Source organism: Hyla sarda, chromosome 2, assembly GCF_029499605.1.
Source record: "Hyla sarda isolate aHylSar1 chromosome 2, aHylSar1.hap1, whole genome shotgun sequence".
NCBI classification, from domain to species: Eukaryota; Metazoa; Chordata; class Amphibia; order Anura; family Hylidae; genus Hyla; species Hyla sarda.
The window spans coordinates 494,347,966-494,364,726 of NC_079190.1; the positions used below are offsets into that span (position 1 = coordinate 494,347,966).

Here is a 16,761-nt window from a genome sequence, read left to right on the forward strand (position 1 = left end):
TTACTTTGCTTTTTATACTTTAACCAAACAGTATGGCCACAAAACTTAAAATCCCTTCATACCCTTTAGTTAAAAGTTTGCTTCTGCACAGATTTTCTTCCCATGTGGTGGCCCAGTATGGGAGGTGTTGCCCCGTACCCTTGCTGCTCTGTCAGGCAGCCTCCCTACAGTGTCCCCTGGCATCTATTCCCCCATGTAAATATGTTTCTAATGTATTATACCATGTAATGTGTTCAGAAAGCGTCACTTTAAGAATGTTTACCATGTGACTTGTCATGTGATTGTTACCCAGGAGGTACCAGTGACCAGGTGATCCCAGGGGTGACCTATGGGCTCCATGTTATCCTTCCCCATATAAGCCCTGGGTGGAGCTAGTTCTCTCTCTTTCCTTACAAGTCTTTGCGGAGGTCAAGACGAGTCCTAGAGAGTCCAGAGTCATAGGAGCCTCAAGTCCAGTCTGCAGCCACAAGCAGCTACAAGTAGCCACAGTCTCAGTATTGTCAGTCATCAGTCAAGTCAACGTGGCCTGTATGAAACTGACCATATCTACTACAAGTCCCAGCAAGCCCTTAAGGTCTCTGCGTCACTAGCCTGGACAGTTCCTAAAATTGACAGAGGTGTCAGCAGAGAGCACTGTGGTCACACAGAAAGGAAATTCAAAAAGAAAAGAACTTCCTGTGGAACATACAGCAGCTGATAAGTACTGGAAGGATTAAGATTTTTATATAGACATAATTTACAGATATGTATAACTTTCTGGCAACAGTTGTTTAAAAAAAAATTATAATAAATTCCCAGTTGAGTACCCCTTTAAGCATAGTTAAGGCAGGGATTTCAACTAATCATTTATTTTCAAGTTATATTAATATTTTCTCACACAACTATATGTCAATCTGTTCGAATTCTTCTGTTTTATAACAATGTCAGTACATTAAAGGGGTTCTTCGCCATTTTCGAATATCTCCTATTCAAAGGATAGAGGGTAAGTATCTGATAGCAGGGGATCTGACTGCTGGAACCCCCTGTAATCTCCAGAACAGCGGCCAAATCTCCTTGTGTATGGAGCGTGGGGTTAAAATTGTCCCTTCCATGCACTGTCTATGGGAGCACTGGGGTACAACACTCGTGTACCTCCAGTGCTCCTATAGAGAATACATTAAGGGGGCATGTCAACATTGGACCCACCCACGATCGGTTGGACCCCCAAGATCCCTCCAAAGGAGGGATTGAAAAAGCTAGAGTATCCATTTGAACAGCATTTTTATGGTGACAGGTTGCCTTTAACTGAAAAACCATACATTAAACTGTGGTCACACTGCATCAAAATCGGCAAAAGGGAACACAGCCAAAAAAGTAACCAACAACTTGTCTGGTCCGACATATATTTGGAAAAGCCAAACTGCATGGAGACGTTCCTATCTCACTTATCTTCCAGCTGATCTCGCTCATGTCAGGTGTTTTCTGCAGCTGCCGATCTATGAGTAAATGCACCACAGGCAGCCTCTTAACTACAGGTTATTTACTTTTGGCCCATCAAGATGCCAGCTGCATTATAGGCAAGAGTTAAAGCAACTAATATTTAAGCTCTTACGCGCACGCAGCCACTAAAATTTTCATTACTTTAGATCACATCGTGGAATGCGATAAAGATTCATGACTTTCATAACCCTCTTCCGCCTCCTCGAATACACAGTAAATGATACAGTTAATTTAGCAGTTGGACTGGATAGCTGCCATATGCCTCTCATCCATCATATTTGTGCAACCATTCTTCAGCGGCCGCATATCGCTCGAACAGATGAATGGCCCCATCTGTCCTAGTGTGGCAGCTGCCTTAAAGGAGACAGACGTGCGAATAATGCACGCTCACTGCAAAGACGTTACCTCCAAGGCATATGTCATGTTTTACGACGTGTTTGATGTTGACCTCAACACCACGTAGAAGGTGTCAGACTAATGGTGGAGAATTATCATTTTGGGATTTTTCCATGCACAGTCACCCAGCAGAGGACATCATACCAGGCTGTCAATAGAGGCAAGGTGCCAGTATTACGATGAAGTGCAAATATGTATGTTGTCCTAGTAAGGGGTTGTATGAAATTAGAGAAGAACAGTCTGAGACAATTTACCAGAGACAATGACATTCACGTGCATGGGCCGTGTCTGGTATTGTGGTGTAGTTCTCTTTACCAAAATGGGCCTGACCTTACTGATTCCCAATAATACAGCAGCAAAGTCTCTGCGTCCTTGTAGGAGTAAGGGAAAAAAAGAAAAGCAACCACACGGCGCCTAGTGCATTACCTTTTGGACAGAAAAATGTGTTAGGAAAGATATTATTGTGCTCACCTGGAGCGCAAAATTTATGCGCATATAACCCAAATTAGCTGGGTACAAGTGCCGATTCTCGGAGGAGGTGCAAAGCCGTGGGGTAGTGGGTAGGAGCTGAAATCCGTCCACAAATAGTGTAAAGCCAGAAGTACAAAGAAAAACCCCCTTGCAGGCGCAGTGCTCTAGAGATGGCAGACGCGAAGATGTAGTGAAACGCGTCATTGGTCCCCCAATAAAAGGATAATCTTTTTAAAAAACGACATCACGCGTCTGCCATCTCTGGAGCACTTGTAGCAGTAAGACGGGTTCTCCTCTTTTAACAATCCCTTCTTCCCTTGAAAAGTAGATCTCAAACTGGCCTCCTGTTGGGACAACCAGTGATCAGCTGTAAGATGGGAGTAAAGTCTGGGGTAAAGTGTTCAATTTCTCTGCAGCGCCCCCACTGGGAAAAGTAGAGAATCTTGTGCTGTGTAATGAGATTTTGCCCATGCTCCTATACACGCCATAAGCCTTGCCCCCTAATTTCACTGTACACCAGGCCATTACCAGGACAGTCTTACGCTTCGTCTGGGGCTCCAAAATGGACAGGTTTAAAAGTACAGTCATGTACGAGGAGCCACGCAGGCGTGGGAAAAGAGTCCCAGATATCCCCACTCTTCTGCGGGCCTTCTTTGTGCACGACACTGTGCTCAGGACCTGAAGACAATAGACAACAGAAGACAATAGAAGGAGGCTCGGCAGGCCGGTCCACGTCTCGCTTCTTTGGGGGAGAATGTGATGGGGAAAAGTGGGACAATTCCTACCCTTACAACTGCGAACCCCCATGGTACTACCAGGAAATTCTCAAGTTCATAAGGGAACACCAGCTGAAGGGTCTCAAGCCCGACTTGTGGAAACCAAAGATTGTCCACAAGCTCATCCGAGCAAAGGAGTCAGTGGAGTCTATTCCAGGGCTCTCCGGAGCCACAGCAAAGACAGTATGGAAATCTGTGGCTTCCAGCTGGCTTACCAATGGGCACAAGGACTTGGCATGGATGGCCGTTCAGGAGGCTCTACCCTTGAGAACTTGAAGTGTAAATGTTTTATTTTTTTTTTAAATCAACTGGTGCCAGAAAGTTAAACAGATTTGTAAATTACTTCTATTAAAAAATCTTAATCCTTCCAATACTTATTAGCAGATGTATACTACAGAGGAAATTCTTTTCTTTTTGGATTTCTTTTCTCTCTGTCCACAGTGCTCTCTGCTGACACCTCTGTCCGTGTCAGGAACTGTCCAGAGCTACATAGGTTTGCTATGGGGATTTTCTCCTGCTTTGGACAGTTCCTTAAATAGACAGAGGTGTCAGCAGAGAGCACTGGGCACAGACAGAAAAGAAATCCAAAAAGAAAAGAATTTCCTCTGTAATATACAGCCTCTAATAAGTACTGGAAGGATTAAGATTTTTTAATAGAAGTTATTTACAAATCTGTTCAACTTTCTGGCACCAGTTCATTGAAAAAAAATGTTTTCCACCAGAGTACCCCTTTAAATGCATGCCCGCGGACTGGGCAACTCCAGGTACTATCCGAGGTGAACATTTAGCGAGGAAACAATTTGGCACCTCTTAGCTGTGCCGGTTTTCCCAGACTTTGTTCCAAGGAGTAGCCTAAAACATTATTTGGTCCTTTACGGACTTTTTCCTGGAGATCGCACTGTTGAGCCTAGACAGGAGGCCTGGGGCCTTATGAACTGTTATAAGGGCAATTTGTAAGGGCACTTTGTGGTTTACCAGGAAACGCCTGATTATAAACCCAGAGAGGATGTCCATCCAGGGCTGCCGTAGGCTGGTCCGCAGCCTGGTGAAAAACTATTTCATCAGAGACAGTCCGGACGTTGAGGAGGTAGAGGATTAAAGGGGTACTCCGCTGCTCAGCGTTTGGAACAAATTGTTCCAAACGCTGGAGCCGGGAGCTTGTGACGTCATAGCCCTGCCCCCTCATGTCACATCCCGCCCCCTCAATGCAAGTCTATGGGAGGGGGTGTGACGGCTGTCACACCCCCTCCCATAGACTTGCTTTGAGGGGGCGGGGCGTGACGTCATGAGGGGTGGGACTATGATGTCCCGTTTTCCCAAACCCCTTCCTGTATCGCGGTCCCCTATGCATTGTTGTTGGATATTGTACATACTGTTGTTTTTGAAAACATAAATGTATGCAGAAATGTCAGCGTAGCATGTAGTATAATGTATAGTGTAGGGAACCTGTGCCTAGAGATGAGCGAACTTACAGTAAATTCGATTTGTCACGAACTTCTCGGCTCGGCGGTTGCTGACCTTTCCTGCATAAATTAGTTCAGCTTTCCGGTGCTCCGGTGGGCTGGAAAAGGTGAATACAGTCCTAGGAAAGAGTCTCCTAGGACTGTATCCACCTTTTCCAGCCCACGGGAGCACCGGAAAGCTGAACTAATTTATGCAGGAAAAGTCAGCAACCGCCGAGCCGAGAAGTTCGTGACAAATCGAATTTACTGTAAGTTCGCTCATCTCTACCTGTGCCCTATATTGTGCTGTCACCCTATGTATGGTGAATGTATTATTTATTGTATATGTGATTGACGATTGACTGCACATAAAGTTATTTTCAATCAAGAAGAGGGATGTTCGGGTAATGCAGGACGGGACCTCCAGAACCAGAAATGCTCTTTGTAAAATTGCTCCCCTTTTGCTAAAAGATGAGGATTCTGAATAGAGGACCTTCTCTATTAACTTAAAATTACCTAATAGGGTATATGAAAGAGTCTTATTATTATTTTTTTTTACACTGGCCATTTTGGCTATTTTAAGGGTGAAGAGAAATCTTCTCCTTGTTTTTTTGTTTTTTTTTATAATGCTACATTGGGAATATCCATAGTTTAAAGCTGTGGAGGAAGCCTTATATCTAGCAGGACTTGTCAGGTTTATGTATATATATCAAACACGCTCTATCCTACAGAGATGGTCCATGAGCAGTCATGAGATGTGCCAAAACCTAATAAATGCTGTATTGATCCCACTAAACTCTAAGAGAACCTTCAAGACTGGTCTGTCGAAACATCAGGAGCTCTATGTCACCATAAAACAGAAATTTGTCTCAATATTGATTCCGAACTGACATGTTACCATGAATTACCTTGTACTAAAACCTGATTCCTGCAATTCAGTGACCTACACTAAAGCCTGACTAATAAGAAGCTGAAGAGGAGGTTACGGAGATCATTGGGGGAAAAGGACCTTCTCATACTGACTCATCAGAGTATCGGAGGATACTGTAGTGGGGCCAGGTCCTGACATCAGTCTTTAAGGGGTACTCCACTGCTCCAGCGTTTGGAACATACTGTTCCGAAAGCTGGGTGCGGGCGTCGTGACATCACAGCCACACCCCCTCATGACGTCACACCACACACCCTCAATGCAAGTCTATGGGAGGGGGCGTGGCAGCCGCCCCGCCCCCTCCCATAGACTTGCATTGAGGGGCGTAGAATGACTTCACGAGGGGCGTGGTCGTGATGTCATAACCCCCGCAGCCCGCACCCAGCGTTCGGTACAAAATGTTCGGAACGCTGGGGAAGTGGAGTACTCCTTTAAGTAGAAGGAAACACCATATTAAGGTGACTTTGGAGCCCATCACATACCAGACTATCAATAGGGTCTACTTCTAATGGGTTGATTTACAAATAATATATTAGACCCTAATAATAATACATCTAGCATGTGCAATAATACAAAACAATCTAATTGAAAGTGGACATGCACATCTTGGATCTAGGGTGGGCCTTCAAAATCATCTCCAAAATCAGCTCTCAGAATCCCAGTCCAAGACGGGACAATCAAGGGGTTGTCCAATGTCAATGAGAAAATGGGCTGGAAAAAACTGATAAAGATACTCTCCTGCCTTATTCCCCTTCTGCGCCTTTCCTGTTGGTCCCTGGTGCCAGCTGAGTATTCCAGCTTTCAATTCAACAGACAAGAAGAGACCAATCAGCCAATTGTAGCATTAACATGCCTCGGCTGGTGATTTTGGATAAGCAGGGGTGTCCTTTTTGTTATGAAAGCAGAAAACACTGCTCACCCGGAACCAGGGACCATTGGGACACATGTGGTGGGGGACTGGGGGAAGGTGGGTATCATATTTTTTTTTTTTTTTCGTTTTTATCCCAGCCCAAGCCCACACCACTACTCTGTGGTTTTGGAAAACCCTTTTAATATAGGCAGCATAGGATCATCAACTGTTTGCTGTCTGAAAGTGAGCAGTCTCTACGAGCAGCCATAATGTAAACCCTTCTACGATTACATAGTTTTTGTTTACTACATAATATAACAAAAAAAAATACATAAAAAGTCATAATGACGGTTCTACATATAACTAAAAAAATACATAAAGTCATAGTAATAGTTCTACCAGTTGTGTGAGAACTGGTATGGAATCGGCACATTTGGTTGCTGGTTACCTTTCCTTCATCCATTTGATTGTAGGGGAAGGGTCTCCAACGGCCTTGCAGGGCAGGACAATATCCTTCATCCATGGTGTGGTCACGGTGCCACTAAAGGTTAGAATTCGAGCAGGGGCTGGTGAAGAAAAAAAAAATATGATGTTAGTGCTGCTATCGTTTACAGGGGTACTCCAATGGAATTTTATTTATTTTTTAATCAACTGGTTACCAGTTGGTCTGCATTCAATTGTGCAGTCCTACTACAAGTCCGAGCAAGCCCTTAAGGTCTCTGCATCACTGGTCCCCTCCGTGGGCCCTGGCTGAACTGTATAGACTTTACTAACTGTCTACCCTCAGTAAAGCTACCGTTATCCGTAACTTGGCGTTGAAGTCTTTATTGCCCCGTGCCTAGCGCAGGATCCAGCGGTAAACCACGCCCTGGCGTCACGAATACAAGGGGTTAATGCCATGTGCCCCTAGGGTAACATCCTCTGCCCTGCACCACACACCCCGCCATACCACACTTTCTTTTGTTTTTTAACCCATTCAGTCGTCATCCTGAGCACAAGTGTATCTTTTTATCTTTATCTTCCTGCATGTAATACTGGAACATGCTAAAGGAAAGCTACAATTTTCTCATCTTCCGGCATTTTTTAGGGCTACTTGCCTACTTCTGCAAATGTTCACTTACTACAGGATATGTCTGCAGTAATAGAGTAAATGGTAGGCAGGGAGGAGGGGAGAGGAGGGGGATGCAGTTGCAGTTTCTCTTTCTTTCTCTCTAGTAAGAAGAATCCTACATTTTCTTGCAGTAGACTTAGACTACATGGCCAACATTGCTGATTACAACTATGAAATGGACATAAAACATCTAACTTATCTTACTTTATATTAGAAAGTTACTGACTGAGGTGTCTGGCATCATGATTGTCCATACATTCCATACATATATATTATACTATTCCCAATAAATATCAGTCCTTATGTAATGTGTATGGGAGGACCTGTCAGCATGAATCAGGTGTAAATAAGCCCATGGCTAGATAGGGCTAGTCACATGATTCTTTGCATTACTTTTTTTTTTTTTTTTTTCAGCGCCAAGATATAATTATTATGCAAATGAGGCTCAAATGACCAGAGGGTGTTCCCCAGGACAGCAAGAGCCCAGGTAAATCTAGCCCATGTCCTCATTATCTAGTCTAGTTGTCTGGAGAAGGCTAGATAACCAGTGGGTGGTAATAAAGAGGACATAGGATGGACTTCATGCCCTCTGTCAATCAAAGGCGGGGTAGGCATATGCATGGAGGCAGGGAACGATGGGCGGGCTAACCCTGGGCTCTTGCTGTGCTTGGGAACTCCCACTGGGCACTTTAGCCTCACTTATGTATTAAAGGGTAACTCATTAAAACAAATTTTTGCTATTGCACTCCTTATGGTAAATAAAAATATCTATTATATCCTTTGTTTAAAAAAAAATGAAGTTTTCTATGTTTTATTTGTGGTAAAAAAAAAAGCTCCAGAGCACATTTTCCCCCCATCTCATACACAGACTTAGGACCGAAGCCCAAACACAGGAAGTGCAGCCTGGAGTGCTGAAGGGGGTGTGTCCAGCCTCATCCAATCATAGCTCCTCTCCCACTACCATATGCTATGTTGGTTGGACACCCCCCCCCCCCCCTCAGCACTCCAGGCTGCACTTCCTGTGTTTGGGCTTCAGTCCTAAGTCTGTGTATGAGATGGGGGGAAAATGTGCTCTTGAGCTTTTTTTTAACCACAAATAAAACATAGAAAACTTAATTTTTTTTTAAAACAAAGTATATTAGAAATATTTACCATAAGAGGTGCAATAGCAAAAATTTGTTTTAATGAGAGTGCCCATTTAACAAAAAGGCTTACCGTATTTTTCGCCCTATAGGACGCACCGGCGTATAAGACGCACCCAATTTTTAGGGGCGAAATCTAAAAAAATAAAGATTTTGAACCCAATAGTGGTCTTCAACCTGCGGACCTCCAGATGTTGCAAAACTACAACTCCCAGCATGTTGGACTTTATATTAGTATATAGTATAGGTCAGTGTTTCCCATCCATGGGTGCCTCCAGCTGTTGCAAAACTACAACTCCCAGCATGCCCGGACAGCCGTTGGCTGTCCAGGCATGCTGGGAGTTGTAGTTTTGCAACATCTGGAGGTCTGCAGATTGAAGACCACTGCATAGGAGGTAATACTCACGTGTCCCCGCCGCTCCTGACCAGTCACCGCTGCCCTGGATGTCGCTCCATCGCTGTCGCCGTGTCCCCGTCGCTCTGGAACGTCTCTGCTGCCGGCCGGGTATCCTCGCTCTCCGTCATCACGTCGTTACGCACGCCGACGCACGTACGCGACGACGTGATGACGAGGAAGGAGAGCGCCGGCCATACAGGGGATCCCTGAACGGAGAAGACACCGAGGAGGCAGGTAAGGTCCCCCCCGGTGTCCTGTAAGCACTAACCCGGCTATTCAGTCGGTCAGCTTTGATCGCCGCGTCTGAAGGGTTAATACAGGGCATCACCGCGATCGGTGATGTCCTGTATTAGCCGCGGGTCCCGGCCGTTGATGGCCGCAGGGACCGCCGCGATAGGGGTGTATTCGCCGTATAAGACGCACCGACTTTTCCCCCCCAGTTTTGGGGAAGAAAAAGTGCGTCTTATACGGCGAAAAATACGGGTATATCTCTATACTGGAAAGGGCTATGGAGATTTAAAAAAAATAAAAATAAAGGTATGCCCAGACTCTCGATAAGAAGCCATATCTTGCCATGGGCTTATTTAAATACTTTAAAATGTCCACAGACTATGTAAGGTAACCATAAACAGGATAAGCTGCTGGTCAAACCACTCTTACTTGATCCCGTTATACACATAAAAACTCAGCTTGAGCAAGCGTTCAGTTGTACAGAATGGAGAATAAAGGGGTAAGCGGCTTTCGGACTCCAGTGGCTTATCTCAATGAGAACAAATGAATTGGGCAGTTTAAATTCACCCTGCCTGATCCGTCTCAGGGGTCCCCCATACACATTAGATGATCAGTCACTCCCACCAAAATTGGTGGGTACGGCCAACACCTGTCTAATGGCCACTCAATGTAGCTTGAACTCTGCATGCATACATAGAAATTCTATTAATCAAAAAATCTCATGAAGAAAACAAATGAAAGAAACTCTAATGGACAAAAATAGGCAAGTAAAGTAACAATAAAGGTCCGAACTTCTTCTAAAAGCAGCTCAAGCAAGTTATTCAAGTCATTCACCTCAGGCTAAGGGTGCTTTCACACCACGTTTTGTACTTACGGTTCCCGAATACGGCTGGGAGGAGGGGGGGGGGGGCGGGCTTAATAGCGGCGCCCGCACTCAGCCGCATTCGGGAACTGTATTTAATGCATGTCTATGAGCCGACTGGAGTGAACCGCAGCCTGCAGTCGGCTGTTTTCGGCCGTATGCGGTTTCCCGACCGCAGGCAAAAACGTGGTCAACCGCGTTTTTGCCTACGGTCTGGAAACCGCATACGGCCGAAAGCGCAGCCGACCGCAGGCTGCGGTTCACTCCGGTTGGCTCATAGACATGCATTAAATACGGTTCCCCTATACGGCTGAGTGCGGGCGCCGCGATTAAGTCCCGCCCCCCTCCTCCCAGCCGTATTCGGGAACCATAAGCACAAAACGTGGTGTGAAAGCACCCTAAGTCCAACTTTTATTATCCAGAGGGTGATTCTCTGCAAAAGGACGTCCTTGAGGGTAGAAGAAAAGAAACCAGATGCTGGTATTCTTATTCTCAGGCTTTACTATACAGTATATAGGGGGATGATCATTGGATCTTTGGCAAAAATGTAAAACATGTAAAATTCTTTAAAATTAGGAGCATGAATTATTAAAGGGGTACTCCGCCCCCCCCCCAAAATGTTCCGATGGCTTGGAGCTGGCGGTGGGGGGGGGGGGGGGGGGGTCGTGACGTCACGGCCACGCCCCTCGTGCAGCCAGGCCCCCTCCCATAGACTTGCATTGAGGGGGCATGGTGTGACACCACGGGGCGTGATCGTGACGTCACGACCCCTGCTGCCCGCACCCAGGGGGTGCGGGCAGCAGAGGTCGTGATGTCACGATCACGCCCCGTGGTGTCACACCATGCCTCCTCAGTTTAAGTCTATGGGAGGGGGCGTGGCAGATAGGGGATAAGATATCTAGGGGTGGAGTACCCATTTAAGTATGCCGCCACCTCTGGCTATTGTCCTTTCACTGTCCTGAAGGTGACTGGGCTTCCCCAATTACAATTTTCACATATTCCTCACACACTAGTAAACTTTAGCTCAGAAATACAGTGACCCCCCCCCCCCCCGACCTACGATGGCCCCGACATATGATCAAATCGACATACGATGGCCTCTCAGAGGCCATCGCATGTCGATGTCAGCATCGACATACGATGCTTTTTTATGTCGGGGCCATCGCATTAAGTGCTATCCGGCAGCGCCAAATGCTTAAGCTGCTGCCGGATAGCAGCTTAATGTTCCCCGTGTGGTGCGGTAAGTATTACTTACCCCTCCACGATGCTCCGGGGTGCCCTCCGGGTCCAGTGCTGGTCTTCCGGTGTCTTCTCGGCAATCTCTGATGACGTCAATACGCTGCTGCGCACGTCATCCAATAGGAATGGCTTACGCAGCGGCGTAATGACGTCGCTACGCAGGCCCAGTAAGGCCTTGCGGAAGAAAGCAGAGGACCGGAGAAGACAGCAGAGGACCGGAGAAGACAGCAGAGGACCGGAGAAGACAGCAGAGGACCGGAGAAGACAGCGGAGGACCGGAGAAGACAGCGGAGAGCCCAGCGGAGGCCCGGGGTCACCATCGGGAGCGGCGGGGACAGGTGAGTACAGCTTCCTATATTTTACATTGCACGAATCCCTCAACATACGATGGATTCAACAAACGATGGCTCGTTTGGAACGAATTACCATCGTATGTTGAGGGACCACTGTAAACCATGAAAATATTAGGACCTTACCGGCATTTCTCCTCAATAACGTCTCATATTCACACAGGAATGATTGCTCGAGTGGCACATTTATTAATTTTCTATATCATTTGTGTGTTCTTTTTACACTTTGTCACATGATTTTTCAGAGAGTATTGCCTCTATGGTTGTCCCTTCTGAAGATATATTTGAGGATTCTGTGGCTACCGGGTTTCTCATACCCCTGCAACCCATCTCCCCAATACTGAGGTCCGGTCATCATCTTTCACTGGATCATAAAAGCCTTGGAAGTAAGTGTCTGAATGAAGTGTTTATGGCTCTAATGACATTGCAGAAAAAAGATAATTCAGCAACTTAAATTTGTTGATTTAGAAGTAGTTCCTGGCTTCTTAACCTGTGGTATGCGTACGCTAGGGAACATGTGCCAAGTCTCTGGCACTGTGCTTAGGCTGGGTTCACACCACGTTTTTGCAATACAGTTCCCGTATACGTTTTCAATGTGAAAACCGTAGGGAACCATATTGGAAACCATATGCATTGACTCCATTGAAGACCGTTTGCCAAACGATGCATCAGGTTGTGTCCGTTTTGCATCCTGTACGGTTTTGTCAGTTTTTTTTTTCTGTACCCAAAATCGTAGCCTACCACAGTTTTTGGTCCGGGTAAAAAAAAACATATGGAAACCGTATACTTTTTTTTTTTTTTTTTTTTAACATGGGAGTCAATGGGAACAGTACAGAACTGTATGTGCGTGCGGTTCCATCTGGTTTTCAACATACGTTTTTTGAGAGCGCAATTTTTTTTTCTTGGAATTTCAATCAAACATGTGAAACTTTATTCATAATGGAGCTAAAAACATATACTTTTTTTTTCTTAACCCTTAAGGACTCCAAGGCGAATTCATGGCAAAACGGAAAATAAAATTCATTGTGCGACAAAATTGAAGAAAACATTTCATTTTGTAACTTTTGGGGGCTTCCGTTTCTACGCAGTGCATTTTTCGGTAAAAATGACACCTTCTCTTTATTCTGTAGATCCATACGGTTAAAATGATCCCCTACTTATATAGGTTTGATTTTGTCGTACTTCTGGAAAAAATCATAACTACATGCAGGAAAATTTATATGTTTAAAATTGTCATATTCTGACCCCTATAACTTTTTTATTTTTCCGGGTATGGGCCGGTATGAGGGCTAAATTTTGTGTCGTGTTCTGAAGTTTTTATCGGTACCATTTTTGCATTGATCGGACTTTTTGATCGCTTTTTATTCATTTTTTTATGATATAAAAAGTGACCAAAAATACGCTCTTTGGGAATTTAGAATTTTTTTGCGCGTACGCCATTGACCGGTTTAATTAACAATATATTTTTATAGTTCGGACATTTAAGCAAGTGGGGATACCACATATGTTTATTTTTATTTGCACAGTTTTTTTTTTATGGGTAAAGGGGGGTGATCGGACGTGATGGAGCAAGGTAAGGGGGCCTCCGCTCGCATCCTAGCTGATCGGGACATCGCAATTTTATCGCGATAGACCCGATCAGCCCGACTGAGCTGCCGGAAAGCTTTTACTTTTGTTTCTGACACGGCGATCAACTTTGATTGCCACGTCTGAAGGGTTAATAGCATGCGGCACAATGATCTGTGCTGCACGCTATTAGCCCATTGTGACCCCGTTTTAAACACCGGGACCGGGCGCAGGGCGTACAGGTACACCCTGCATCCTTAAGAGGTTAAAAACGGATGCAACCGGACATCTTTTTTTCAAACCGTATATGGTTTTCAATCTGTATTGCAAAAACGTGATGTGAACCCAGCCTTACGCAATGTTTTTAATAGGCACCACAAAGTATGATCACAGTCTATGGAGTACTTTGATAGACTTTGTTTGACCAGAGGGCCCTTGGGTCAGGAACATAAGACTATATGGACCGATTTTCATGCCTCACTGGAGGATGCCGAACCATACGGGGCTATGAAGACTCACCTAGGCCATAACTAAAAGAGTTGTTTAATGAAGTCCACTCATGTCAAGATGTCCTTTTGGGGCACAGTGCCATCATCCAGTCATCTCCCATTATGATGGGTTTTGATCCACCCATGTATCATAATGGGGTATAATGCTTTTGAGCGGCTAGAGGAGTATACTACATAACTGCTCGAGACCACTCCTCTGTTTTCTGGGTAGTGCCTACCGGTGGACCCAAAGACACTTTGTTTGAAAAGGTTTTTGGGAATATACAATGATGACCTAATATTTGGATTTTTTTTTTTGTATGATAGACAGGGATCCAACCCTAGGGTACCAACCAATAACCAGAAATAATGGAGACTAAGCTGCGGAATATAGCATCACACCCCCCCCCCCCAGTCAATGTTTATCCAAGTCAGGCATTGTAACCCTATATGCTCTATAGCCACTTTATTCTCGAGATTAAAGGGTATTCTGGGGGTCAAATATCCCTGATACACGATTGACTGGCAATAACATCACAAAGCCTATAATCCTGTGAAGAATAATGTGAGGTAATGACTAGCACAGCCAGGACCTGCATGTACATGAGAAATGTGAGCCTCAATAAAGAAGCATTATGTATAATCAGCTGTAATATGAGGAGTATGTCCAGTGTAGAGCCACCTTTTATTAGTATACGGTCATCAGCGTAATTGTAAAGAAAATGGGGAATAGGTTGCCTAAGGAGCTTGCCGACAAATGATAGCGTATCTTTTATAAACGATTGTCTTAACCCCTTCAGGGTAGGTCTTTTCAACCAGTGCATCAGTCACATAGTTTATGCATATAAAACCGCCGACACAGTCAAACGTTAGTATAATGATACATTGAAAGAGTTGAATGTCCAGCGCAGATAGATCAGATCAGAGCAATTTATTGTAAAATGTAACCTCAGTACAAGGACATTGTGGACAACGGTGACACGTTTCAGCCCGCCATGACTAAGGCCCAGTTGGAGGGCCGAAACGCGTCAATGTTGTCCACGATGTCCTTGTACTGAGGTTACATTTTACAATAAATTGCTCTGATCCGATCTATCTGCGCTGGACATTCCACTCTTTTAGCCATCAATTACAAGCGTAGCCCACGCCAGTCAGGGCGCTCCGGGCTTTGAGGGAGAGAACTGGGACTCTGTGTCTACTATAATGATACATTCTATACCCTCGTATAAGCTATTGGTGCTAAAAAAAAATCCAAAATACTTTTGTGGGGGTCCAGAGTGTCACACAGGCGTGGTCAGGGGGCCATTGTGTCCCCAGGCTGTACCGCTCTCTCCCTGTTTAATTGATATAGAGCTGCGTGAAGTCCCATGCATGCTCCGTGAATGGCAATTTCTGTGCATGGGTGGTATGTCTGATACCTAAGCTTTGTGTAAACATATTTTATGCTGAGAAATGTGATTTACTACTCAAACTGTACATTGCTTTATCTGGTATTACGTTTACATTGTGTGCCCACTGCTGTGGGGGGGTTAGTTGAGATGGTGATGGGGAATTTCCAGCACCATGCTGCTTAAGATGAGTTCAGGGGCTCCATGGGAAGCCCTTTAGATGCGGACTGACTGGTATGAGGACACGTGCCTGTTGTGGGAGAGTCCCTATGCTTTTCATACATGGGCAGTGGACCTGCTCATACTATCTAATGTTGGTCTGTGACAACAAAGAAGCTGTGCTGAGCTTGACTGAGGTAGCCTGTGAGAAGCTTCTGAAGAAGGAGACAAGTAAGAAGCTCTTTAACTGAGCCAGAGCCTGTTTAGAAAGCCCTAGCCTAAAGGGATTAAAGGGGTACTCCGCTTTCCCAGCGTTCGGAGCATTTAGTTCCGAACGCTTGGAGCAGGCGGCGGGGGTTGTGACGTTATGGCCACCCCCCTCTTGAAGTCACACCACACCCCCTCAATGCAAGTCTATGGGAGGGGGCGTGATGGCAGTGACGTCACGACCCCCGCCTCCCGCTCCAAGCGACCTAAATGAACGCTGGGTGCTGCACAGAGATAGCAGCTGGGACCCCGCTGTGGTGTCCCGGTACCGTACACTGCACCGTACCTTGTGTGGTAAGTCCCCAAAGTCAGAGTTCCTGCGTACCGGTAGGATCCTCCTAGTGGGATAACCCCTTGTCACCTCTTCTTGCTTTAATTTTGTGTGTTTGGTGTATATAATTTTTATATAATATATAAATATGTATAGTACTTCCAGGACCTTAGGTCACATGACTACTAAGCCTACGGTTAGGTTAAGCTTAAGGACCTTTCAGGTCACGTGAGTGGGTCACATGATGTACCATAATGCTTTGTGAAAGGACTGACAGTTGGTGGGAACCAATAAGCCATGAGTCTGCCCCTTGCCATATAAGGGCGCTGTTACCCAATCATCGCTCTCTTTCCCTTGGGATATGACAGCGAGCGGAGCTCTGTGCAAAGCTACAAGACAAATCTAGGCCTGAAGCCTGCTAACTTCAGCCGAATAACAAACCGTGAGTTCAACTAAACTCAATCCTAAATCTACGTGACTACTGAACCTAAGACCAAACCCTAAATTCAGTGGAACAGCGTAAAGCAAGCCTCAGAGCTTATTTCCCTACAAGGTCCCAACCAACTGTGAGGAACTTAAAGGGTAGCTCCCACCATCACTTTTTTTTTCTTTTCTGTCCCTGCCTATTACCCATCTATCCCTAACCCCCTCCCTGCCTTTAATTTTTTTTTTTTACATATTAAAAATGCTTTTTTGTCTGCCTGGTAGTGTGCTCACTACCAGGCAGACTTCCCCAGCAGGTACCATGTCACTGATGCCTGCTGGGGCCGGCAATTTCGCCCGTAGTTCACCTATACAGGGTGCCTCCAGCTTTTTCCCCACTGCAACTCCCAGCTTGCCCTGACATCTATTGGCTGTCAGGGCATGCTGGGAGTTGTAGTGGGGAAACAACTGGAGGCACCCTGTATAGGTGAACACCGGAGCACATCACCCGCCGTGCAGCCCGCA

General features: G+C 45.5%; 1 protein-coding gene across 4 annotated transcripts in view; it reads right to left on the reverse strand.

The window, feature by feature from the left end:
• The window catches only part of DSCAM (DS cell adhesion molecule), a 586,110-nt gene that overhangs the window by 156,479 nt on the left and 412,870 nt on the right, over positions 1-16,761 (reverse strand). For all 4 annotated transcript variants that reach the window (XM_056559695.1, XM_056559697.1, XM_056559696.1 and 1 more), the window contains one exon: positions 6,791-6,908. In XM_056559695.1, coding sequence (XP_056415670.1) covers positions 6,791-6,908 — 118 coding nt within the window. The remainder of the gene's footprint in view (positions 1-6,790; positions 6,909-16,761) is intronic.